This window comes from Macrobrachium nipponense, chromosome 8 (genome assembly GCF_015104395.2).
Source record: "Macrobrachium nipponense isolate FS-2020 chromosome 8, ASM1510439v2, whole genome shotgun sequence".
NCBI classification, from domain to species: Eukaryota; Metazoa; Arthropoda; class Malacostraca; order Decapoda; family Palaemonidae; genus Macrobrachium; species Macrobrachium nipponense.
In genome coordinates, this window is record NC_087203.1 from 4798816 (window position 1) to 4825651 (window position 26836).

The 26836-nt window shown below is 42.0% G+C and overlaps 1 protein-coding gene across 1 annotated transcript in view; it reads left to right on the plus strand.

Annotated features, from left to right (window-relative positions):
- Window positions 1-26836, plus strand: part of LOC135222596 (autophagy-related protein 16-like) — a gene marked incomplete in the record, with an annotated part of 256503 nt that overhangs the window by 117762 nt on the left and 111905 nt on the right. The window contains 2 exon segments of the mRNA XM_064260686.1: window positions 3966-4128; window positions 13647-13735. Coding sequence (XP_064116756.1) covers window positions 3966-4128; window positions 13647-13735 — 252 coding nt within the window.

Below are 26836 nucleotides of genomic sequence, written 5' to 3' on the forward strand. Positions count from 1 at the left end.
GAAAAAAATTCTGATTTTTTTTTGGAAGAGTTACTGCGTGGACATGAGGAAAAAGTTGTTTTCATAAATTCACCATAAATCGAAATATTGTGCTAGAGACTTCCAATTTATTGCAAAATAAAGGTAAATGATTGAATATTACCAAAATGTAAGAGTTTTAGCTTACAATTGCGTTTTTTGAGCATTTCGGCCAAGTCAAATTTGACCGAAGGTTGATATTTTGGCACATCGTTATTTATATGAAAATATTTCAAAACTGATAAAAGCTACAACCATGGGTTATTTTTTGTTGTATTCTACATGAAATTGTGCACATTTTCATATATAAAACTTTATGTAACGGCTATATAAAACTCTGCAAACATTACAACAATCGGACGAAAAAATTTCTGATTTTTTCGGCAGTTACTGCACGGACGTAGGAAAAAGTTTTTTTTTTCTAAAATTCACCATAAATCAAAATATTGTGCTTAAGACTTCCAATTTGTTACAAAAGGAATTTAAATGATTGAGTATTACTAGAATGTAAGAGTTTTAGTGTACAATTGTGGTTTTCAACCTTTTCGGTCGAGTCAAATTTGACCGAAGGTTGAAATTTGGCACGTATCGTTATTTATATGAAAATATTTCAAAACTGATAAAAGCTACAACCATGGGTTATTTTTAGTTGTATTCTACATGAAATTGCACACGTTTCCATATTTAAAACTTTATGTAACGGTCATATAAAACTGTGCAAACATTATGAGAATTGGACGAAAAAATTTCTGATTTTTTCGGAAGAGGTACTGCGCGGATGTAAGGAAAGTTTTTTCTATAAATTCACCATAAATCGAAATATTGTGCTAGAGACTTCCAATTTGTTGTAAAATGAAGGGAAGTGATTGAGTATTGCTAGAATATAAGAGTTTTAGCTTACAATTGCGTTTTTTGACCATTTTGGTAGAGTCAAAGTTGACCAAAGGTTGAAATTTTTGGACTTATTGTTATTTGTATGAAAATATTTCAAAACTGATAAAAGCTACAACCATGGGTTGTTTTTTGTTGCATTCTACATGAAATTGTGCACATTTTCATATATAAAACTCTATGCAACCGCTTATATAAAATGGTACAAAAATTATGTCAAAGTGACGAAATAATATCTGAGATGTGTCGCTCATGCTTTTTAGTGCGAAAAGAAAGAAATTCGCGCTTGCACGCCTGGGTAACGATTTTAAACAAAACAACAGCTTGATCCGTGAGCTCCCAGCATCCCCCAAGGTGCGTGATTCAAAAGTTTTCACCTAGTAGGCCTATAACTATTTTTCCGCGAATTTAAAAAAAAAATTTTTCTTTGACATACCATGCATCGGTTCGGCACCCGACGGACAGTTTTCGTTGATGTTGAATATGTCCAATTGGCGTTAAAGGGTTAATAATATTGCAAGCAGCTTTGCGATAGAATGAACTACTTTCTTTAACAAAATGGCATGGACACCATCAGGCCCAGCTGCTGATCCATTTTTAATTTCATTAATAGCCTGTACAATATTGGCTTCATTTAATATCTGTGTCTGATAAATATTCACTATTTTCATCCCTTATTTCTGTATCATTATCTTCATTATCAATTCTAGGGGTAAATTCTCTCATATCTTTCTGCTAATATATTGCATATTTAATTTTTTTCATTCGTTAATCTCCCTTCATTTCTTAGAGGGCCTATTTATATTCTTCTTTTATTCATCTTTTTCGCATATGAGTACAATAGTTTGGGGCTTTGCTTGACATTTACTAAGGTTTTTTCTTCCAAGTCCCATTTTTCATTTTCTTTTGATTGTATAATCTTTTGTTCTGCATTTTTTATCCTACTACTTTTTTGCAAGACCTTTTTTCCACTTTCTAATTTTCTGGAACAAGATCCTTCTGTCTCTTGGTATGTATGACTGATGTTTACTTTTCTTCTTTGGTATATATTTATCCACTATTTTCTCTGATATTTTACATAATGTATCATACTTACCTGTATATCATCACTTTCGAATATGTTATCACAATCTTTGTTTAATTCTTCATCTATTTCTGACCATTTTATATTCGTACCGTAGAAATTGTATTTTCCATATCCTTCCCACTTTTTCATTTCTTGCTTATCTCTGTTTTCACTTGCTTTGGAATGGACTGTTAATTCTACGACATTATGGTCTGAAATACTCGCATTATAAACTATTATTTCTTTAACATAATTCACCTCGTTCACAAATACTAGTTCTAAATTATTTTCCTTTCTTGTTGGCAGGTGATTTATTTGTTGAATGTTGTATTCCAGATATCTAATAGCTTTTCGAATTGCTTCTTATCTTCTGCACTACTATTACTCTCTTTTTCATTTGTATAAATACAACCACAATCTCCTATTCATTCTTTCCAATCTGCAAAAGGAAAGTTAAAGTCTCCGGATAGGAGAATATTCCAGTATTTGTGATTTCTCCATATATCATTCAATTTTTCTATTATTGTGTCAAACTCTAATATTAGGAGGTCTGTATATTACTGTTTATTCATTTTTCAGATTCAAATTCTGCCGCTATTAATTCACATTCTGAGTTACTATATTTTTCATATATTTTTACTTGTTTTATGTCTCTCCCATTTATTGTGATTTCCCCTTGATTCCTATTTTTTCTAGCCGATCTATAAGTTTGGAACCCCTTTATCTGATCATCATTACCAGTCTCTTGGGAATACTAGGTTTCACTTATGTATATGCATTATATCTATTTTTTTTCAGTTTGGGTTAGTTCTTCTAAGTACTCTATTTTTCTTTTTGAGTTACTCGTAACTAAACCCTGCGCATTCATCATTATGATGGTTTGCATGTTATCCCCTTCATTTAATATGGGTAATAGTAATAAGGATTTTCCCATGTCTCTTTCCTGTTCTGGTATGTTCTTTTTTTCATTTCCAGAAATTCTGACATTAAAAAATACAACTTTTCCAATATATTTGATCCTCCTTCTTCATAATTATTCATTTTGTGTATGAATGCAATTTTTTCTGTATCTGCACCATCCCCTGGCATCATATATACAGTGCTTGTTCATTGCACTGTATCTTGGAGCTGATGCTTGCATTCTTGATGCTGACATTCCATAACGCTGTGATGTCTTGTTTTTTTCCTTCACCTCTTGTTCTTTGTTCCATTCTTTATTTGTTTCTTTTTTATTTTAGATTTTATTATTTAATTGATTTTGATTCATGGCTACAGGGTGCATATTTACATTTGTTGTTGAACTTACATCCTTTTCCTTGTTTTATGCTTTTGCATATTTTTGGATGTAGATCTGTGCATTCAACCTAATAGCCTTCTAGGTATGCACATTTGCCATAAATCTCATAATTGTGACATATCTTGGGAAGTTTGTGGTAACATCTTTCACCGAATGAGAGAGAGAGAGAGAGAGAGAGAGAGAGAGAGAGAGAGAGAGAGAGAGAGAGAGAGAGAGAGAATTGTCATAAGTTGTCACTGTTTGTAGTACGTTTTGTTTTTATTCTTTGTGAAATAACCATTGTTTTTATTCAATGTTAAAGAGATATTGTTTTCATTTATTGTGAAATAGCTAATAATTTTCATTTGTATCAGTAATTTTCATAGTTTAATATGTAAAAGGTTTAACATTTGGCCATTTATTGGCTCTTTATGTTTCTGTCAATTGTTTTTATGTAGTTTTGCAAAAAAATTTATGAAATGGTAAATTTTTACTTCTTATATATCAATCTTAGTGCCCAAAATATTTTTGCGCTGACTTATTTTGGGATTTTCAAGTCATAGTATAAATGGGTTAGTCAACTTACTTGCTCTGCCTGCATTGGAATACAAATACCATTAGTCATAAAATAGCTTATTGTGAAGCTATAGTTTTTGTGTCTGACAGAAACTTTTTACTCTAATATCCAGTGTTATTTGAAATTGACCATTTCAGACTAGCTGAGTATGAGTCAGAACTGTTGTTATTGCGAGAAGAACTGGCTGCCAAAGAAGCTACTCTCAATGATGTTCAGGCTGTCAACCAAGTTTTACGTGATGAATACCAAACGCTGAATTTAGCTTTCACTGCCTTAGAAGATAAATATAGAAAAGCTCAGGTAAGAAAATATTTTTTCAGTAAAACTAACCAAAATGTAGCAGCAAAGTGAGAATTTTATAGATATGCCTGTTTGAGTTGGAAAGCTGCCTGTTTTCTACCCACTAACTTTTACATAGCTTGAGTGAGTTTCATTTTTGTGGAAGGCTCTGCTGTCAGAATTGTGCCAATGGTAGGAATTTCACACTTAATTTAGAGACCACAGTAGTTGGACAAAAGCTCTGATTTTTTATGTACATATATATTTTTATACATTCAACTTACCTGTCAGATATATACATAGCTATTACTCCGTTGTCCGACAGAAATTCGAATTTCGCGGCACACGCGGCAGGTAGGTCAGGTGATCTACCCCCCCCGTGGCGGGAATAGGAACCATACCCGTTTTCTAATTCATATTTTTTCTGTCGCTTGGAATGTAAACAACGTTTGCAGTTCCTCCTGATGGATTTTCGTGTTTCATCGCCATCGATCGTCTGGGCTAACTTTTACAGGAAAGTAATGGATCTTTGGTTCGGCATACGCTTTTGTTAACTTTTAGAATTTTTTGATAAAATTAACTTCGAAAATTTATTTAAGATTAGTGACGTGTAACTACCGAAGTTTTCGTTAGACACTCATCCACTTTCACGAAAGTGAATTACTTATACTTTCATGAAAGGGAATTACTTATATTTATTCATTAATACAAATAAGTGTTAGAGTTTGATTGAGGAAATGTATATCTTTCTTCCTAGTTGGGGAAGTCAGAAAAGTAACTATCCTTTAGAAGCTTTATTAGCTCTTGTGTTAACGAGCAATTATAGTAGTAACAGTACTAGTAGTTGTTGCATCCTCATCACCTTCTTACTCCGCAGAATCTACAATATCATATTTGCAAATTGTAGACTTTGGACATAGTTCAAATGCGAACTCTTAGAACGTAAGAAGTGAATATAGTGTTCCCCCATTACAATGGAGGGTGCGTCTGATCGGCTCTGTCTCGCTCTCAGGTCTAGACCTCTTCCAAGCTCACAAGCCCAGAGGAGAAGGAATGTCGAAAACCGTAAGGAGGTTTCAGAGAATCCCCACCAGTCAGGCGTCCCTCGGCAGGTTCTGTAGAGCGTCCCAGACTGCCAGGGATAGCCATTGGAAAGGCATCCTAAAACAGTGTTTCTCCCTTTTTATGCCTACGGTTCCTCGATGGATAGAAGAACTTCAAATGAATAAAATTGGCGAAGATCCTCGTATAATGCCTTCTGGTAGAATTATTCAAAATGAGAATGACATTAATCGATCCACCTTTCGGAATCAGGCGACGATTTAGCGCCTTCTAATATTAGAGATCATTCGATAACATCTGTGATAAAGTCATTGTTCGAACATTTTTTTTCGCAACTAGACGAGAGCGCTATTCCATGGGGGTATGAAATTGTTATTTCAACATAAAATTCCCCATCGGTGCATTTTTAGATATAAATCTATTATGATGAGAACGATTTAGATTGTTTGTCAATCGAATGAATTATATGGATCTCGTTGAGTGATAAAGCATATATGTATGACTTTTTAAGCTTCCTAGCCTCCTACCATGCTTCAGGACAAATCGCCTTAGGACTACAGTATGGCAAGGCATAGACACATACCGAAATTTATGCTATAATGGTCAAGTGAAATCCTTACAAAATTTCCTAAATTAATACGGTTTACCTTAATGTAACAGTATTATAGAGGATTCTATTATGCTAGAGTATGAGTTATATGATGCTATCGTGTCTTCGAGAAGTGATCGGAGAAGCATATCTTTATTGGTGGATTGAGAGTAGGATAGAACATTTTTCTTCGTGTTAGAAGAGGTTTCCATGAATTACCAGTACCCTTCTAGGACTTTCCTAGGAAGGAATAGGTTTAAAAGAATTGTTTAGACGACACCTATTTAGTTTCTAGACTTGTCGAAGTCTCGTTAGCTTAATTATGCTTATATAAAAACTTCATGAAGTTCGATAATAATTTATAAGATTCCTTTATTTAATGGAGTAACTGGCAACTCTGGAAAGGGAAGGCCAGACTGCTTTCGCTTTGAAGACCACTGACCAACGCAGTCGCAGTACCATCTTGTTCTCAGTCGTTTACAGCTCTCTCTCCTGCGGAATGGGATAACTAACCGTATCTCTTCCCTACAATCGTGGTCTTAGCCTCGGATTGAGGGAATACTGAAGCTATCATAAATAAAATATTGTCTGCCTTTTGTTAGGAATCTTTCAATAAGAAGGATATTACAACCTTTCAATGCTGTTTACCGTAGGTAACATGATTAAAGGATTCTAATGCAGCAGAACATGATATTATTTAATGCACTCATACTTACGAAAGCATGGCTTATTAGAATACATACTTAGTGAGAAGAGAGATGTAATAGAGATTCACTTCAAGACTACGGTATGGTTAAGTCTTTTGAGAAAGGACACAACCGTATTTAGAATCGGATATTGCGCAGAAGTTGTATGAGTCGGATGGGAAACATTCTTTTAGTGGGAAATGGTTTCCCTGAATGGATTATACTACGTATATAAACGTTTTTCATAATAAGAACGGATTTAACATATGAAAGGATGTCGGGTACCATAAAGACACAGATGTTCTGGCACATAACATAAAGATAATTAGTAGGAGGCGCCAGCCTGGCGCAGATGCGCCACCCTGGCGCAGGTTGCGCCAGCTTGGTGCAATAAACCTAGAGCACCATCCAAAATATTTCTCGTTTGAGCAAGTTATTAAATAAAAGCAATGCAAGAATTTGTGAGTCCGTGAGAACCTCGATCGACGATAATAACTGTTAAAGTATGTCTAACATTTATTGCAAGAGTTGTGAGAACCTGCGAGAAGTCTTCTTCATAGATCTCTTAGCAAGAAGAAGACGAACAGTCTTCCTGTAGACTGCTTCCTTTTCCTCAAACCATGCCATAAGGAATCATAAGCGCCAGCCAGACGCCTGGCTCTAACTAGAAAATAATTAGTTAATAGATATACCTTAGAGCAAATTATGCTTTCCTACATAGAGCTGGGAAGTTACTCAGTCCCTCGCACTGGAGTGGTCCTTCTCGTTCAGGAAAAAAGGGGGGGGGATACGGAAGAATTAACCGAGGAAAGAATAATTCCCCTTCCGATATACTCGTATTAGAGGAAAATTGAGAAGAAACATCCAACTATGGAAGTACTGTAGAATTATAGGATTCTTACAGCACCTCTTCTTATTTTGATATCGAGATTTCCTGACCAAGGTTGCAAGTAATAGGCCATAAAGGCTCCAGCCAGGCTTTAACCAGGCGATAGGCGCCAATCAGGTGCGAGCGCCAGCTAGGCACGAGGCGCCAGCCAGGCGCGAGGCGTCAGCCAGGTGCGAGGCGTCAGCCAGGTGCGAGCGCCAGCCAGGCGCGAAGCGCCAGCCAGGAGCAAGACATCAGGATCTCCAATTTCTCAGTATTTGGAGATAGACTTTCCAAGAGTTTCCTCTTTGAGAACTGACACAAGATCAGTTTTTTCCTGACAGGGACACAAGTTGTCGCACAGGCGGCCGTGGCCCTTGTCTGGATTAACTGAAATTGCGGAAGTCTCTAACAAGAACAGACTTCTCATGTCAGGTAATATAGTGGTCGCGTGAGCGACTTCTTTCCTGGCAAGAGGAGTTGTTTTTGGAGAAACTCTTTTTGCCAGATCAACCCTCTACTGACAATTATTCTAGATATCGCACAGGCGAACGTAGTACGTGTCAGGATAAGTGGGTTCTTCTGCTTTATAGACCTTTACATGGTGAAGAGAACTGATATCTTTAGAGTCTCTCGCTTCCTCAACCTTATGAGACAAGTGATAGAAAATATATCGGACTCATAGTTAATCTGGGTGCAGGTTTTAGAAAGACCTTGGCAACCCCCTTTTTTATTGCACTTTTCGGCTAGTCCCTTGAACCATGCAGCTCCTCTTTCTCCTCTTTCATTGTTATTAACAGGATGGTATATTATCCTACTCCTATGTAAACATATAACAAGGGAGACCTTGTAATGTTTTGGTACTGGAAAAGACTCGTAGGAGCTCTCAGTATTGGGTGAGAGGCTCTATCAAGTATCTGAACCGTACATTACGGCCTGATGTCCTAGGATAGGAATCTTGAATGATTCTCCTCGATCCTGGATCAGTTAGTAGGAGAATAGGATAATAATAATTTGTTTTGCATAATAACGATGATAGAATTTTTCCATTCTCTCGTTGCCCAGGCACGAGGACAGGAAGAAAGAATAAAAGAGAGAGATAGCAATATACGCCATCTTTATGTTATAGAAAGGGGAATAAAATTTAGTCTTTTTTCCCCTAAAAGTATAAACTCTTTAACAGAATGTAAGACAAAGGGCGTCAAAGAAAAGAGAGGATATATGTTATGCCTCATTCTAGACTTAGAGAGGTTGGATTCTCAGAGGTCACGTTCTTCTCACAGCAGGTTTTGGAAGTCTTTTCCAAGACAGTCTGAATATTCTTTCAGCATCTATTTTAAATGGACCTTAACAACCTCTCCACTCTGAGTCTGTCTGCGTGCAGACTGACCAGAAAGTGGACATGAATGAGAGGATGTTTCAAGGTAAATGACAGTAGTCATGGATAAGATATATAATTACTGCAGATCGTGCTTGAGGGAATGAGGAAACTGTCCTCTTCCGATACCTCTGTGAACCACATAGCGGTTTTTTCTTCCCTTTCAGAGGGAAGAATTACCTTTGTATATATCTGCTATCAAAGAACGCAGTAAAAGGCTATACTCTGTCTCTATAAAGGGAATTGGAGATAGCAGAGCATTAAGATCTTCGGGATCTTACACAATACCTCTATACGACAAGACTTGGAGATCTTATAGTTACAATGGGATCCTATTTGGGCCTCAGATTCCGTGTTCTGACAAGATGGAACTGCTCCTCATCAATGTTTCTCTTGGTACTAATCGACCAAAAGGACGAGTGAGATTTTGGGCTTGGAATCTGGAATCAAATTCTAGAAAGACTCGGCAATGGGTTCCTGCCAGCATGGTATGTTTGGCAAAAGAACTATAACCTTTTATTCCTGGATCAACGCTTTCAGATAAAGGATTCGTTGTCCAGGCAATGTATTTTCGTTGTTATCTACAAAAGAAGATAAGGTTTAAACGTTTGCTGACAGAGAGTCTTTGGAATACGATGAGGGCTTAAACTACTTCCCAGAAGGTTCGAAGAGATATATTTAAAGAGCTAGAAATCGGGAATCCTCCCAATTTCAGCTCAGAGTCTCCTTAACTTCCAGGCTCTTTCCCTGCCTTCGTGCAAGGATAGGGAAGATTTTGCAACGAGAGAACTCGTCAACATGTAGGAAGAGTGCTCGTTAGCAACTGAAGTATCAAGTATGATCCTCCTCGGAGGAAGACTGGTCTCTCGGACTATTAGATTTCCTATCGTCTACTGGATGTAGCCGACTAAAATTACCTCCCCTTGTTGCAGAGGCCATAAGCTCAAAGTGAAAGAATTTCTTCCACCCTTTTCCTTTCTCCTGATAAACGATTGTGGATGTTCAGACTTTTGGACAATGTAGCGCCAATCAGGCGCCCAATGCCAAACAGGCGTAAAGACGCCAGAGCAAGACAGTCCAAATAAACACTGTCATTGTCTGATGAGGAAGAAGGAGGTAGGCCTCAATCTGGCGCAGATGCGCTGGAGGCGAATAAATCAGGCAAATAAAGTGTCTGAGGTGGCACATCGCCAGTTTTCATCGAGACTCTTAACAAGCTCGAATCTCCAGCAAGTGGGGAGAAGTCAGCCAGGTGCGAGGAGCCAGCCAGGCGCGAGGCGCCAGGCAAGTGAAGCACCAGCCAGACGCGAGACGCCAGGCAGGCGCGAGACGCCAGGCAGGCGCGGAGGCGCCCAGGCAGGCGCGAGGCGCCAGGCAGGCGCGAGGCGCCAGGCATGGCGCGAGGCGCCAGCCAGGCGCGAGACGCAGGCAGGTGCGAGGCTCCAGCCAGGGCGAGGCGCCAGTCAGGGGCGAGGCGCCAGGCTCTAGCCAGGCGCGAGGCGCCAGGCAGGCGCGAGGCGCCAGCCAGGCGCAAGCCAGGCTCTGGGCTTCATCCAGAAGAGATCTGTTGCAAAGAAAGCCCTGGTCTTCTTTGGAAGAGTGGAATCGCTAAAGCACTTCTTGAGTAAATTGATGTTTCCTTCAAACAGCTAAGAATTAAAAGCGCTTGAAGTGCGAGCTTTTAACAATTCTTGTTCTTTCCATAACAATATTTCGTGAGAGTCATATTAGCTGTAATAACGGGAAATGCAACTCTGTGTTGACTTCTCTTTGCACGAAGGAGATCAAGTGGGCCTATGAGAGATCCTTCTCTCTTTGTTATACGTGTCCACGGATGCGTTGCTGGGATAGGGAGCCTACACTGATCCTTAACTAGTGAATTAAATTTTTTTTTTTTTTTTTTTTTTAATTTTAACATAAGTGTATTATTTTCTGGGGTTATTTGAAATGAGTTTGGGGATAGCTCTTTTCAAATGAAGCACAAACCCTCGTGTTAGGATCAGGTGATCGGGATCGGTGTTGTGCTCCTTAAATTATGCCAATAGGCATTGGTGTATTGTCATGTAAGTGGATAAGACCCCATTGACAAATGACCACTAGATTCTGTCAAAGTAAGTGGCATAAGACCCCATTGGACAGATCTACAAGAACTCTTGCCATAGGTCACATCCTCGCTGAGGCTCTTGAGACGAAGCAGACTACTAGCAATAGCTAGGAAGTCGACCCTTCGTCTAAACACATAGGAACCAAGGTTTTATTTATTTATTACCTACAACGTATGTTGTTTACCTGTCTATTCAGTAATAGCTGTCTTTTACCCTCCACCAATGGTGTGAATCAGCTATGTATATATCTGACAGGTAAGTTGAATGTATAAAAATGATATTGTTATGATACAATAAAGTTTTATACATACTTACTTGGCAGATATATACAATTAAATGGCCCACCCAGCCTCCCCTCAGGAGACAGCTGGAAGAAACAATATGAATTAGAAAACGGGTATGGTTCCTATTCCCGCCACCCAGCGGCGGGGGGGTAGATCACCTGACCTACCTGCCGCGTGTGCCGCGAAATTCGAATTTCTGTCGGACGACGGAGTAATAGCTATGTATATATCTGCCAGGTAAGTATGTATAAAACTTTATTGTATCATAACAATATCATTTTCAATACTCTAGACCTTTATAATATGTAATATATTTCATCGTGTATCAGACCTCACATTTAAGAAGTTCAACATAGTACTTTTATATTTTTTTCATATATAATTTATAATTGTTCATACGCGAACAAACCCTCGGTCTTAACAATAGGATAATTTCTAGCGCTTAGCTGGATCCAGTAAAAACATAGATGAAAGCAAGAAATCTTGTGGTATCTGGCAGCACATGCATAGGTCGAGTGAAGAGTGGTCAAACGCCGAACATCTACGCCAGTCTTTCCTTACCGCCTTGGGACGAGAGTTGGGTTCTTTCCTCTCTTGGCCTTTTTCCCGGTTTTTGCCCGTTTCGTTCCTTTAGTGTGTTTGTGTTTGTTTTTACCTATATTATGGCTGCTTCTGCTCCTTCTCGACATCAGCGTTGGTGCCCCAGAATTCCTGGATTTCCGTGTTCTCGTTTCTTGGCTTCGTCAGCGACGGACCCTCACATCACTTGCAGTAGGTGTTGTTCCAATTTTTGTACGATTACGAATCCTTGTACAGAATGCCCGGCATGGCCTTTGGAGCAGTGGAGGAAGTTATATGGTAAGAGGGAACGTCGGAGAGTCTCCACTCTTCCTTCTTGGGAGGGCTTTACTCCTATTCCCTATGTTTCGCCTTCCGCAGTAGTCAACCCCCATAGTAGCGTTGTCCCTGCTTCTCCTTCCTTTTCTTCCATTGATTCGTCGATGGAAGTATCGGGAGGTCGCCAGGGTATTATTTGTAATGTAGCCCCCTCTTCTTCGGGAGTTTTTTCGGTTCCCGAGAAGGGTGAGGTTTTTTCATCATTCTCTTCACTTCAAGAGTCGGAGGCGTCCAAAATGGCGACGATTTGGAAGACGCTTGGGCTAGGGGGTACCCCGACCTTTTGTTTCCTAGTGCATTTTGAGGAGGCTCCCCCCCCCCAGTCCATCCTAACCATCCTCCCCCCCCCCCCCCCCCCCCCTCCTCCATTGGCCTCGTCTCCACGGGAGGGAGCAGTCGGCCATCTTGTATTGCTCCACCGGTGTCTGCCGCTGCCTTGTCTCAGAGTGATGCTGCGGCGTCAGCCCCGTTGTTGTCGTCACGGGGCCCATCCTTGTGTATTCCTCGGCCAGTGGCGTCTCTTTCCCCCTCACTCAGAGGGGAGGTCGTGATGTCACCACCGCTTGTGACGTCACTCTCATCGATGACGTATCTTCCAGTCGCCTCCGAGGAGCTGCCTCTTTTAGCTGTGACGTGATCTCTGCCGCCCAGTTCGAAACATCTCCCTTCCTTGTCTTTGGAGCCTTCTCTGGCACATCAGTCCGAGCTCATATGCCAGGCGGTGCTTCAGAGGCTAGACTGTTTTAGATGTGAAGTTGGCTGCCTTATCGGTTGGGAGGACTGATAGGAAACGCGTTGCTTCGTCCCCGCCTTCCGAGAAGAGTGCGCATAAGAAGCTGGTGCTGTTTCCCTCTCCCTCATCCCCCTCTATGCCTCATGGGCATGTTAGGCATCGGAAGGCTAAGGACCTTGCCCTTCCTTCACCGCCGAGGGAGGAACAGCATGGACGTGTTCCCGAGAGTGCTGTGGTTTCGGGCAGTGATAGTGATGTGTGTTCTGCAGGGGTTGCTTCGCCGTCGAACCTCGTACGTGCAACCACCCCACCCCCCCCACCCCGTCCTTGCACATCGCGAGCGTGTGGCAACCTCCCCCGTCCATGCACGTGATGGTAGTGCTCCTTCTTCTCCCAGGCCTATTCGTCGCCGTAAAGACCTGAAGGCGCCTGTCAAGAGGTCGAAGGCAGTGAGCATGGAGGTGGTGCAGCCGGAGTGTTTGCTTGCTTCCAAGTCTTCCACTATAAGGGATTCTCCGTCAATCTCGAGTGCTTGAGTTCCCCCCCATCTCACGTACATACGGCCGCCACGTCCGTGTCTGTTCATGGCCGTCTGGAGTCACCTATTGAGGTAAGTGATGTGCCTAATGTTTCAGTGGGTCCGTCTTGAAGGCTGACGCTTGGACCCAGCCCAGGTAGGCTAGTAGAGATTTCAGACTGTTTGCCTACTAACCTTTCTGTGAATTTTGGTGAAGAAAACGCGTTAGAGGAGGCTACACATCCTTCTCGTCGTCGGTTGCCGGTGCTATCAGTAACCTTATCATGAGAGTAGATATTCAGCATCCAATGGCAGCGATCTGAATGTATTAAAAAAACTTTAACATTTATTTTGTGAATGTAAGAATGTAGATATTTTAGTTATTTTTCAAGGAAATTAATTGGATCTTTCATGTTGTAGGATGACAACAGAGACTTGATTGAGAGATGGATGGCTCAGAAAGCTCGTGATGCTGAGAAGCTTAATCTAGAAAATGATAATGCCTTGAAGTGAGTACTATTTACAATTGCAATGTATTTTATTTACTATATACTACAATTATTGTAAGATATAATTTCATAATTTACTGTGTTTTACAGCTTCAAAGCTGTAGGGGGCTAGAAGGACGCACCCTACTTTTGACTAGCAAAAATTTTAGGGAAATATATATAAAGTAAAAATAAGCTCCCACAACTTCCACCTACTTTTCCAAGACCTTTCTTTTACAGTAAATACATAAATGGTGTCAGTTACAGTCAAAATTTACGCATAACCTACAGTTAGGTACCCACAGTATGATTGCATATATACACTAAAATACTCTTCTTCTTTCCCACCTTTATCCTTACATTAAGGGTTCGGTTGCCTGATGCACCTTCTCCTCTGCCCTCTATCAAAAGCATCATCCTCCAACAAACCTCTTCTCTCTATATCCTCTTTATCTCACCACCCGTCTCCCTCTCAATTTTGTTCCTCTAACAGGTTCCTTCCGAGCCCTCTTCACTATCTCCTTGTCATCCACCATCAACACAAACCCATACCACCTCAATCGTGACTTATTACTTGTGTAATAATCTTTACTAAGCCTGCTCTTCTTATTTTGTCTTTTTCCAGTCTCTCAAGAAGTGATATTCCCATAATCCACCTCAGTATTCTCATCTCTGTTCTCTTAAGCTTTACTTCTTCTTTTCTTCGTAGAGCCCATGTTTCTGATCCATACATTAACACTGGTTTTATCACTGTGCTAGAGATCTTCACTTTTAGCTTGACTGGCATTTTCTTATCACATACCATTCCACTATGGCATTTTCTTATCACATACTATTCCAGCTACCACTCTCCACTTCCCCCATTCAGCTTTTATCCTACTGTCAACTTCAACCTCACATCCACCCTCTGTTTTAAAATCGAGCCTCTTCCTTCTTACATTACTATGCTGCCTCTAATCCCTACTGCTCACCAAAACCTCTTGTTTTATTCACATTCACCTTTAAGCCACCCCTCTCTAAAGACCCCTGCCACTCTCCAACCCTTCTCTGTAGGCCTTCCTCATTTTCAGCAGTAATCACCACATCACCAGCTTACAACAGCTCCCACAGCTCTTCATTCCTGATCTCTTCACTTAACACATCCATGACCAGCACAAACAAAAATTGGCTTAATGCTAACCCCTGGAATAATCCAACACTAACTTCAGTTTTCGGTTTCTCCAACTGATGTTATTACTTTTGTGTTTATTCTTTGATATATCATCTCAACCAGCCTAACCAACTTTTCTGGGACTTTCTTCTTCCTTAAACACCAAAACATAACTACTCTTGGGATTCTATTGTATTCTTGTTTCAAGTCTATAAATGCACAATTAAGCTCCTGGTTTCCCTCTAGCCTCTTTTCCTGTAAGCTGTCATACTATGAAGATGACATCCACCATCCATCTTCCTCTCATGAACCCTTACTGCCGTGTCCTGATGGACTTCGTGCATTACCATTCTTCATATTCCTTAATGCTCTCTTCACTTCTGTGTCCTGTATCTCCATAGTTGGTCCCTCTACCTTGTGTGCTTTCCCCATCTCTTTTTTCTCATTTTCAGTATTTAAAAGTTGTTCAAAATACTCTCTCCATCTCTTCCTAATGTCTTTATAAATTTATTCTGGTTCCATAATGCAGTGGTCAGCCATACTGTAGTTATTACCCTGTGTGGAGGATGTCTATTTGAGTTGGTGACATTTCCATGGCTTTGGTTTTGCTATCATGCCATGAGTATTTTCTTGTCTCTGTGAGTGGAAGTGCTATGACTGTGGTTGATACATCGTATTGATTATTGTTGATTTTCATTTAATTTATTGTAAAGATACTTTTGTTTTTCCAAGTTTTTTATTTCAATATTTGCTAAACTTTTCTGAAGTTGACATATTTATCACTAGTTGAAAAACTTTAGCAGATTACCAAGTATCACAGACGGTATAAACTACTGTCTATTTCATTGGAAATTTCCTTGGCCAGTGCTGTTGTGCATGTACAAATGACCCCCCCCCCCCCATTCACTTTTGTGGATTCAAGGCTTCACCTAGTTGCAGATTTTTCTGTGGAACATATATCCACATCATAGTAACACCCTGAATTTATGTGAGGTTAGGTACCAGACTCCTTCGTGCAAGGAGAACCTTTATGTAAGTTTGGCACGGTCTCTAAAAATGCTAATAAATGCTTACTTCTAGAATGCTTACTCTAGAGTTTGAACACTAAATATGATCCTAATCATGCTCCCTAAATATTAAGCTAACTTTTAAATAAAATTAAAGTTACTGTAAAGGCAGTCCCTGGTTATCGGGTGGGGTTCCGTTCCCAGGAGTTTGCCGATAAGTGAAAACCGCCATTAACTGAAACTCAGTGAAAAACATATTCCCGGCACCATCTGTTGACAAAAAAATAATTAAATCTAGTTAACAAGAAGATGTATTTAAGTCATATTTCAACTTTAAAACACTTCATATAACAAAACATAACCTTTTCCCATATAAATAGTTTCTAGAGATTAATTTACACTAAATAGAAATAAGAAAATTGCTTTAAATTTAGTAAAAATGTATACAGCAAAATAAACTTACCTCCGTAAAATACAGCGAAATAAAGTTATCTCAGTAAAATACAGTGAAATATACTTACCTCCGTCAGCTGATGTTTCTGAACCAAAACATGATTGAAACTGTGCCATCTATTAATGAAAAAATAACAATCTAGTTAACTAGATGATGTATTTAAGTCATATTTCGATTTTAAAACACTTCATATAACGAAACATAACATATAACGAAACATAGCTTTTTTCTATATAAATAGTTTTTAGAGATTAATTTAGGCTAAATAGAAGCAAGAAAAATGCTCTGAATTTAGTTAAATGTGGTGAAAAAAATTTACCTCCATCAACTGATTTTCCAAACCAAAACATGATGGGTTTGTGTGTATTTTATAATACGATAGTATTATAAGACTACATATGGTATTAATGGATACAGTGAAGTAAAGGATAACTTTAAAAGAGCCAAGAAAAAGATGCATATTTGTTATGTTTGTATTTTATGAGGCGGTCTCTGCACTTATGCTAAGCCACTGATAACCAGAAAATAGTGCTATAAACTCACAGAGGGTAAAACCCAGTTATGAATATATTGAACAAGTGCCGCAAAACCGAAATGGCAGTAACCGGTACCAACGGTAACAAGGGGCTGCCTGTATTGTCTCTCTCCTTTTGTTCTGAAATTCCTTTTCATGAACAAACAAGTGATTTTTATTTGGACTGATACAACTCTTTAGTTATGTGTCTATGCTTTAGAACAGCACATTTGCAGTTCTAGGGGGTAAAGGTGAAAATAGATCAATTAAAATTTATCTACCACTGACTACGAATGAGAGATTTGTTTTTGTATAACTATTAACCTAACTTGTAAATGAAATTAGAGTTCCTGTAATTTCATTTTAAGAGTTAGCTTAATACATTACCCTTAAAAAAAGAAGTAAATGCTTGGTAAAAATATAGAAGTGTGAAGATTGCATATGTACGGAGACAGACAATCAGAGAGAGAGAGAGAGAGAATTATGTAAACATTGACTGGCTAATTGGCAACACTCCTCCTGTCACATTACTTAACATATATGACAGATTTGGACTCCAAGCTTTTGGTGGAGTTAAAAAGAAAGATGAGGGATAGAATTTTTTATATGTATCATTATGTAATTGCAGTTATATTATTATTATTATTATTATGGATTACTATTATTATTACTATATGCATTATTATTTTGGTAGAAGACCCTCTTTTAGGCAAATGCTGTTAAAAAGAATGGCAGAATTAAGTAAGTTGATTTTATATTTTGTTTTTTCTATTTTCCTTACAATTTGCTTCTCAGGCTCAGCGATGTTTCTGAGTAACTGGCCAATATTCATATTGGGAATTTTCAAAAAATTATAAATGCTGGCAGTAATCTTTTATTAGAACAGGATCTCAGGTCTAGGTCAAGCAGGGGTCGTCATCAGTGCTGGAATAATACCGGCACTGACGACGACCCCTGCTTGACCTGGACCTGAGATCCTGTTCTAATAAAAGATTACCGCCAGCATTTATAATTTTTTTAAAATTCCCTACGTGAATATTGGCCAGTTACTCAGAAACATCGCTGAGCCTGAGAAGCGAATTGTAAGGAAAATAGAAAAAACACTATATATTAAATCAACTCACTTAGTTCTGCCATTCTTTTTAACAGCATATATATTATTCTTATTATTATTATTATTTGCTCGAAGAAGATCATTAATACAGGTTTAATTGAAAATAATGGCTATTTCAGCCACATTTATTTTGTATAGAAGTTTCTCTATATTCTTCATATTACTGACTTTTCCTCTGTACAGGCAGTCCCCGGTTATCGGCGGACTTGGCTATCGGCGATCCAGTTTTTCTGGGCTAGGTATAAATAAATGCTAAATATACCAGAGAAAAAAGCCATATGGAATGCTGGAGTTACTACCTCCAGCTCGCTCACCCTCATAGGGTGTCGGTATAGTACAGGGGCGAGTGGAAGCCACTACCACAGATGCTTTGCCAATTAGAAGTCTCCTCTCTCAGAATCCCCCTCTAGAGAGGAGCCGTTACAACGTCTACCTTCCGCTCGCTAATGCTACCTCTGCCAGAAACCCTCATTCTTGAAATCGCACTCTCGTGTCTGCACGCGCCGTTTTTGCTGTCTCCAGGAAGTGTTTTCTGCGAAGCATCATGTCTTCCCTTGATCAAGAAGCTTCTTCATCTAAGTTGAGTATTCCATTTATCGTTTTTGAACATGTTGGGGCAACGATGCATCCATTTTTGGCCCTTATTTTAAGTCTCTTGTTGTTGGGAGCCTGGTATGACGCTCTTACGATCCGCCATTTTGGATGCATGGTTGGTGGCGTGAGCGATTATTTCAGTTTTTATTTCGCTGTGTATTTTATCTACGGTTTAGCACTTCACTGTATAGGCTACTGTTTTTGTATTCTTTATCGTCATTCTCGCTCCTTACGATACTGGAGCCTTGTTTTTACGGTTTTATCCTTACGTTTTTAGCCCATTATAGGGCCCATCTCGCTCCTGACTTATGCTGAGGCTTTGTTTTTTACGGTTTGATCTTACTTTATTAGCCTATTATAGGGCCTTTTCGTTATCATCAGTCCCTCAGGAGCGCGTTGGTTCCCTTTCGTGCGTACGGTGATATACTTCATAATGTTATGCGCGAGTATTGTGTTTTGGCATCCTAGGCTAGCCTAGCGGTACGCCAGTTTATTTTTAGAGGTGAGATTCCTCATTCATTCGCGGTACTCATGCATGTATAATTCTAGTTTAGTTTTCGATTATATGTAGTCTTGTATTGCTATTTGATGAGGTTAGAAGTTCTTCACGATGTCCTTCCTTGGCCTATCCAACCAGACTTAGGCTAGGTTTTGGAGGGTAGGCTAAGCGGGCTGGTATATCCCACCACCCTTAGTGGCTCCTTTTACTGCCAACCCGACCAAGCAGATATGTATGCTTGGAGGGTGGCCCAGTACTAGAGAGTTTCCCTTTTGTTACGTATGTAGGGGCTAGGCCTGTCTTACATGACCAGATTGGTTGATTCGATTTTGGAGGGTTGAGTTAGGTTCTAGGCGTCCTCCTCATGACGTCCTTATAGGAACCATCCTAGCCTACCTGACCGGATCTGTACTGATTTCGGAGGGATCTTAGCTGGGTGTGGTTTTCTCTCCCTCCACTTTTTTTGTCAGTACTTCCAATAATTCCTCATCAATTATTTTATGAATGATTTTTGTTGAGTGTAGCCTGGGCCATTGCCCCCTTTAGGGTGTCAGTTGGCCTACTGTTTTCTGCCCCCTTTAGGAGTGGGCTAGTTAACGGCTTCTCGAGAAGTGGTATTCACTGATCGGTTGCTGTGGCCAGGCGATCACGACTCGTCCACTCTCCTCCAGACCCCCCCCCCCCCCCCCCCCCCCCCATCCCGGACTGTTCCGGCGCTGCTTTGTTAGCTTGCTGCCCAAGTAATCCTACCAATGAACAGCAGCTAGAGCGTATAGCCCGATCTTGGGGATTAGTCGGAGGAGATTGGGGGATTAGTAGATTATGTAATCTCTGTTGGTATGTCTCCGGGCCTGTGTTTTTTCTGACGAGGTGTGGTCTACCATCACACCCGCCAGGAGGCTATACGCCGGAATTTACGTACCACTGTTCCGCCGCTCTGTTTGCCGTACCTCTCTAGTGTTATCGCGGCTTCCCCACTCGAGTGGGTGCAGAACTAGGCTTAGAGATGTGTTTCTAATTGACTTGGAACTGCTACTATTCTCCGGTGTGATCAGACTCAGGCTTAGGTTTTACCTATTTTCCCTGTTCTGCTTGTATCAGGCCAGCCCTGCCGGTTATAGATTTTGTGATAACGAGATTATGGATTCCGGAGTAGGCGGAGACATTCAGAGCTTAATACTAAGAAAATTTATTATGTAGCTTCTGTCGGTATGTCTCCGGGCCTGTGTTTATTCCGGCGAAGTGTGGTCTACCATCACATGCGCCAGGATGTATACACCGGAGTTCTACGTACCGTTGTTCCCGCCGCTCTGTTTTCCGTCTTCTATGTTATCGCTGCTGCCCACTCCAGTGGGGGCGGAACTGTGCTCAGAGAATGCGCCTCCAATTGGTTGGGTATTGCTACTCTACTCCGGTGCAATCAGACTCAGGCTTAGGTTTTACCTTGTTTCCCTGTTCTGCTCTTATCAGATCCACTCCGCCAGTTATAGCTATGGCGATACCCAAAGTATGGATTCCGGAGCAGGCGGAGACATCCAGAGCTTTATTAATAACAAGTAAGTTGAAGATTATAGTCGATATTACCTTTAGCTGGTTAAGTATCTAGTTTAAGTGTACTCATACCGCCGGAATTAACTCCAGCGGCATTATTTGATGATACTCATGTATCTTTTCAACTTGCAGATTGTTCGCTGCCAGGAGGTGAGGTGCCCAGCTGTCCTGTATAAACCATATGGGCATGAGGTCTGCCGGTATACGCTCAAGGCCTCCTCGATGTCGACCCTTAAGGCCTGGGTAGGGTGGTTTGGAAGGAACGTGGGAGCCGGTCAACCCTACGTGCTGTTGGAGGAGATGTGCTCCCTCCTCTACCCGAACGCCAAGGTTTCGGCAGCATTACCAGCAGAAGTAGCTGCTCCCATCATAGAGCGGGTCTGCCAAGAGACCCAAGCCCCCCCCGGAGGACCAAGAGGGCTTGTGCGATGACATAACGGAGGAGGTGGCGGCCATCAGCCTGCACCGGGAGCCCATGGCCATCGAGGACCAGGAGGAAGGTAGGGAGGTAAGTGAGGCAGGTAGTTATGGGGCTAACGTTCTCTCCCTTAGCCCAACTCCTTCTTCTTCTTCTTCTTTTCAGGGCTTCCCTGGGAAGTCCACGACCCTTTGGAATAGGTCGGGCTCGGTAATCCCCAAGGTGAAAACCTTGAAGACGAAGTCTCTGCCTAAGGCGGTTAGACCACCCAAGCCTTCCCCGGCAGGCTCCGCCAGGTCGTCATTGGCCCCCAAGCCTTCGACTTCCTCGGTCAAAGCTACTCACCCACCCAAGGGGTCGAGAGCTAAGTCTTCTAAAGTCAGACCGACGGAGTCCGGCTTCGACCAGGAGGCTTTCACCACTCTTCTCATGCAGAAGATGAGCGAAGTAGTGGACTCGAGACTTCAATCGATGTCCACTGAACTCGCCTCGGGTCTAGAGACATCCGGACAGTCCATCATGTCTCTGACCCAAAGATTACAAGCCCAGGAGGAATTGGTGACCGGATTCCTCCAGTCCGGAGGCACACCGCAGTCTTTTGCGGTGCTGGACGCATCCAAGCTCCCACCATTCGAGAATAGCAACCCATGGCGGTTGGCTACATGCTCCGTTTTCAGAGGGCAGGCTTACAATTGAGGGTTGCGGAACCCAACCCGTGGAAGACTATGAGTTCTTCCCGCCGGGCCTACAATTCCCCTTCCTGGGCTATGCTAGACTAGCTGAGGAAGCATTGGTCAGGGTAGACAAGGTCCCAAAAGAGACAGTTATCTACCCTAGAGATCAGGCTCAGTCAGTATGGGTCCGCACCCTTACGAAATGGGAGTGCGTCAACACCAAGTTGACGCCCCACAAAGGCTGCTAAACCATGTTTGTAGCACCGGATAGCGTCCCGACTCCTTGCACATCAAAGATCGCAGAATTGACACTGCAAGCCGGAATGGAGGACAAACCCATGCCTCAGCTAAAAGAGACGGAGGCTACCTCTTTGCTCTTTCCCGGAGATCTGGAGTGTTGGGCTGGCGCTCCGGCAACATTCACGGTGGGCAAACTCGACCCGGAGTGTGCCTCCACACAATTCAGCAAATGTTTGCCTAGAATTCCGGATACCATGATTAAGACGGAATTCGAAGCAAGATGTAGGCTGAGCAGGTCAATTAACTCAGTCACCACTGCAGAGTTGACAGCTTCTGTCTTTGCAAAGGAGCCTCTATTTCGGTTCCTGATGAAGTCGCTGCTGCAGGCTTTTCAATCGGACCTGTATGATTTTATAGTGGCTAGACGAACCTACAGGAAGCATGTCTTTGATAGTGCCTCCATCAGGCATGAGCTTAACAAGCTCATAAAGGCATCGATCTGGGGGGCCAACCTCTTTCCTGAGGACGTGGTTAACAGCGTCCTCAGCGAGGCGGCTAGGGCTAACCAGAACCTTCGTGTCCGCTGGGGACTTCCTTTTCAAAATTAAGTTCGAGACCCCCGGACCACAATCCAAAAGTAGGAAGAGGCCTAGGAAGTATCAGCCTTTCCAGACCTCTCAGTCTCAAGCAGTGGTACAGGCATTTCCTGTCTCCCAGATGAGCAAGCCTTCGACATCTAAGGCACAACCCCAACAGCAGTTTGTTCTGCTGCAGAGTCAATGGACTCAACAGCCTTCGAGTTCGGCTGCCCTTGTGACTTCTCCAGCCTTCAACGCCTCCTTTGAAACACAGGGGGCGTTTCGAGGCTATAATAGGCACGCAAGGGGTAGCAGAGCCAGAGGTGCTTACTGGCAGAGAGCTGGCTCTAGAGGCAGAGGCTTCAGAGGAGGCAGAGGAAGTAAGACCTCAACCAGTCAGTGAGTCTCTGCAGGTAGGCGGGAGACTGTACCTCTCCCGGGACCATTAGACCTTCAGTACGTGGGCCCACAGTATTGTATCGAAAGGTCTGGGGTGGAGATGGAAGAAAGGGCCTCCTCCACCATTTAGTTCCATCAGATTCCAACGACAAACGTTCTAGACTATGCCAAAGACCTTCTTCAAAAGAAGGCAATAAAGAAAGTCAGTCACCTGAAATTCCAAGAACGTTTGTTCAGTGTACCGAAGAAGGGCTCGGACAAACGAAGAGTGATTCTGGACTTGTCCCGTCTCAACTCATACATTCAATGCGACAGTTTCCGAATGCTAACCGTCTCGCAGGTGCGGACCTTACTTCCCCGTGGGGTCGTCACCACCTCTATCGATCTTACAGACGCTTACTATCATGTACCGATAGCAAGAAACTTCTCTCCATACCTAGGCTTCAAACTAGGAAAACAAGCTTACTCGTTCAGAGTCATGCCAATCAGGCTCAACATAGCGCCCAGAATATTCACCAAACTAGGAGAGACAGTAGTGCAGGAACTAAGAGCTCAGGGGGTGATGTTAGTAGCTTACCTAGACGACTGGCTCATTTGGGCAACCAACGACGAGGAATGTCGCAAGGCAACAGCCAAAGTAATAAAATTCCTAGACTACCTGGGTTTCCAGATAAACAAGGAAAAGTCCCGTCTCATTCCGGTGTCTCGCTTTCAATGGTTGGGAATTCAATGGGACCTAACCACACACAAACTATCTCTTCCGCCAAAGAAGTGCAGAGAGATAGCGAAAGCTACGAGACAATTCCTCAAGAACAAACGGGCTTCTCGTCGTACCCAAGAGAGAATCTTAGGTTCACTTCAGTTTGCTTCAATAAGAGATGTTCTGTTGAAAGCCAGACTGAAGGATATCAATCGGGTTTGGCAGAAAAGAGCCAACCACAAGTTCAGAGATAAAATCTCCTTGATTCTGCCAATATTAAGGAAAAGACTCCGCCCATGGACGGAAGTCCGGAGTCTTTCCAAATCAGTGCCACTACAATTTCCCCCACCGTCTCTGATAGTCCACACGGACGCCTCTCTGAGCGGATGGTGGGGCTACTCTCAGTACAAGAAGGTTCAAAGAACATGGTCGACAACATTCCGCCAGTTCCACATCAACATACTAGAAGCAATGGCCATTTTTCTGACCTTGAAACGACTAGCTCCGGCCAGGAACATTCATATCAGACTAGTCTCGGACAGCGCAGTGATAGTTTATTGCATAAACAGAGGAGGCTCCAAGTCGAGCCAAATAAATCATGTGATGATTGCAATTTTTTCGTTGGCAATGAAACATCATTGGCACCTGTCAGCTACTCACCTGGCATGAGTAAGGAATGCCATTGCAGACTCACTATCCAGAACAACTTCACTGGAGTCGGAGTGGTCCTTGGACACAAAATCATTCAATTGGATTTGCCAACAAATCCCGGGCCTTCAGGTAGACCTGTTCGCCACAGAGTCCAATTACAAACTTCTGTGTTATGTGGCTCCCAATCAGGATCATCTGGCTCACGCCATGGATGCGATGTCCATAGACTGGAACAATTGGCAGAAGATTTACCTATTTCCGCCAATAAACCTCTTGATGAAAGTTCTACACAAACTCAGATCTTTCAGAGGACAGATAGCATTGGTAGCAGCCAACTGGCCGAAGAGCAATTGGTTTCCTCTTCTACTAGAGTTGAAACTCCGTCCCAGACAGATTCCCAACCCAAAACTGACTCAAATAGTACAAACTCAGACTGTGTCAGCTTCCTCAAGAATTCTGAATGCCCTAACTTTATGGACTCATGAAGTTTGCGGCACAGAAGGATGCTAGTATTGACCTACTAAACACCCTGTTCGTGGAGTCAGACAAAAGAGAATCAACACTCAGGCAGTATGATTCGGCAGTGAGGAAGGTAGCCATCTTTCTAAAAGAATCAGATGTCCAGAAGATGACTACGAATCAGACAATTTCATTTTTTAGAACTCTGTTCGAAAAAGGCCTAGCGGCTAGTACCATTACTACGACTAAATCTGCCTTGAGGAAGATATTTCAGTTTGGCTTTAATATTGATTTAACAGATTCGTACTTCTCGTCTATCCCTAGAGCATGTGCTTGTCTGAGACCGGTAGACCGCCCTCACACGGTCTCCTGGTTTTTGAATGACGTACTCAGGTTGGCTTCAGATACTGATAACGAATCATGCTCATATATAACCCTTCTCAAAAAACATTATTTTTAATGAGTCTGGCCTCAGGCGCCAGAATATCTGAACTGTCGGCTCTCTCTAGAGAACCAAATCATATTGATTTCCTCCCGTCAGGAGAAGTTCTGCTCTCTGCAGATCGGAAATTCTTAGCAAAGAATGAAGACCCACAAAACAGGTGGTCTCCATGGAAGATTCCACAGGACCCATCACTATGTCCTATTATTACATTAAAATCTTATCTTGGCAGAACTTCTAAAAAGTCTTCAGGTCCTCTTTTTATTAGAGAGAAAGGTGGAACCATTTCCGAGAAGGCAATCAGACAACAAATTCTTTATTTTATTAAACAAGCCAATCCGGATTCAGTCCCTCATGTCCATGATATCCGGGCAGTGGCTACCTCAGTTAATTATTTTCATCATATGAACTTCGAGGATCTTAAAAAATATACGGGTTGGAAGTCCCCGACAGTATTTAAACGCCACTATCTGAAAAATCTAGAGGCCCTTAAATATTCTGTACTGGCTGCAGGGAAACATTGTCTCCCCTGATACGGCCTAGTTATGTAACTCTATACAGTCGTACCTCGAGATACGAAAGGCTCAACTTACGAAAAATCCAAGTTACGAAAGCCAATGCGAAAAATTTTACTGCTCTACATACGAAAAGTTTTCAAGATACGAAAGGTTTCTGAAAGTCCGAGATTCGCCCGATAACAATTTTGAAACTCGCGCCGCACACCGCCATCTTAGTGCTAGTAGACTCGCCACCATCCTCCTGCTCTCCCATTGGTTCCTGATGCTAGCCAAGCCATGAGATCCTTCTCTCTGATTGGACAGCATCCCTCCCATCATGCATCTTCTATACGTACGCGCTGGCGTCCCTTAGCTCGGCCACTCCGCACCCGAAACTTTACCGTACGCAATCGGCATTCGTTCGCTCCAACGATTTCGTTTAGTAACGTAAATTCGTTAGTGATTCGTTGCAGTACATATTATCGTTGTGCGAAGACTATTATTACGTATTTGTGTAACTTTACGTAAATTAACGTAGTCATGGGTCCCAAGAAAGTTGAAATTCACGGAAAGAAAGCGCATGCGGTCTCTGGAGAAAAAGATGGAGATCATAAAGAAGTACGAAGCTGGTATGCGATTGAGTGTGATCGCAAAGGAATACGGCCGTAATCTGTCGACAATAGGCACCATCCTTAAACAGAAGGATGCCATCAAAGCAACTACACCATCGAAGGGCATCACTATTTTGTCCAGCAAGAGGAGCCATGTGTACGACGAGATGGAACGGCTGCTCCTCATCTGGATAAATGACGAAGAAATTGCTGGCGATACAGTAACGGAGACAGCAATCGCTCACAAGGCCAGTGCTATTTTTGGCGATTTGATTGCGCAGGCGGAAGACGAGGGAGGGGAAGGGACTTCAACGCCAACCCCAGAGTTCAAGGGTTTGCATGGCTGGTTCGAGAAATTTCGTAAACGGACTGGCATCCATTCGGTGGTGCGTCATGGGGAGGCTGCCAGCTCGGACATGAAAGCGGCCGAAGCCTTTTAAAAGACGTTCGACGAGATGATGACCAGGGAAGGCTACAGTTCTCAGCAAGTCTTCAACTGTGATGAGACTGGCCTTTTTTGGAAAAAAAATGCCTCGTCGGACATACATCACGGAGGAAGAGAAGAAGCTA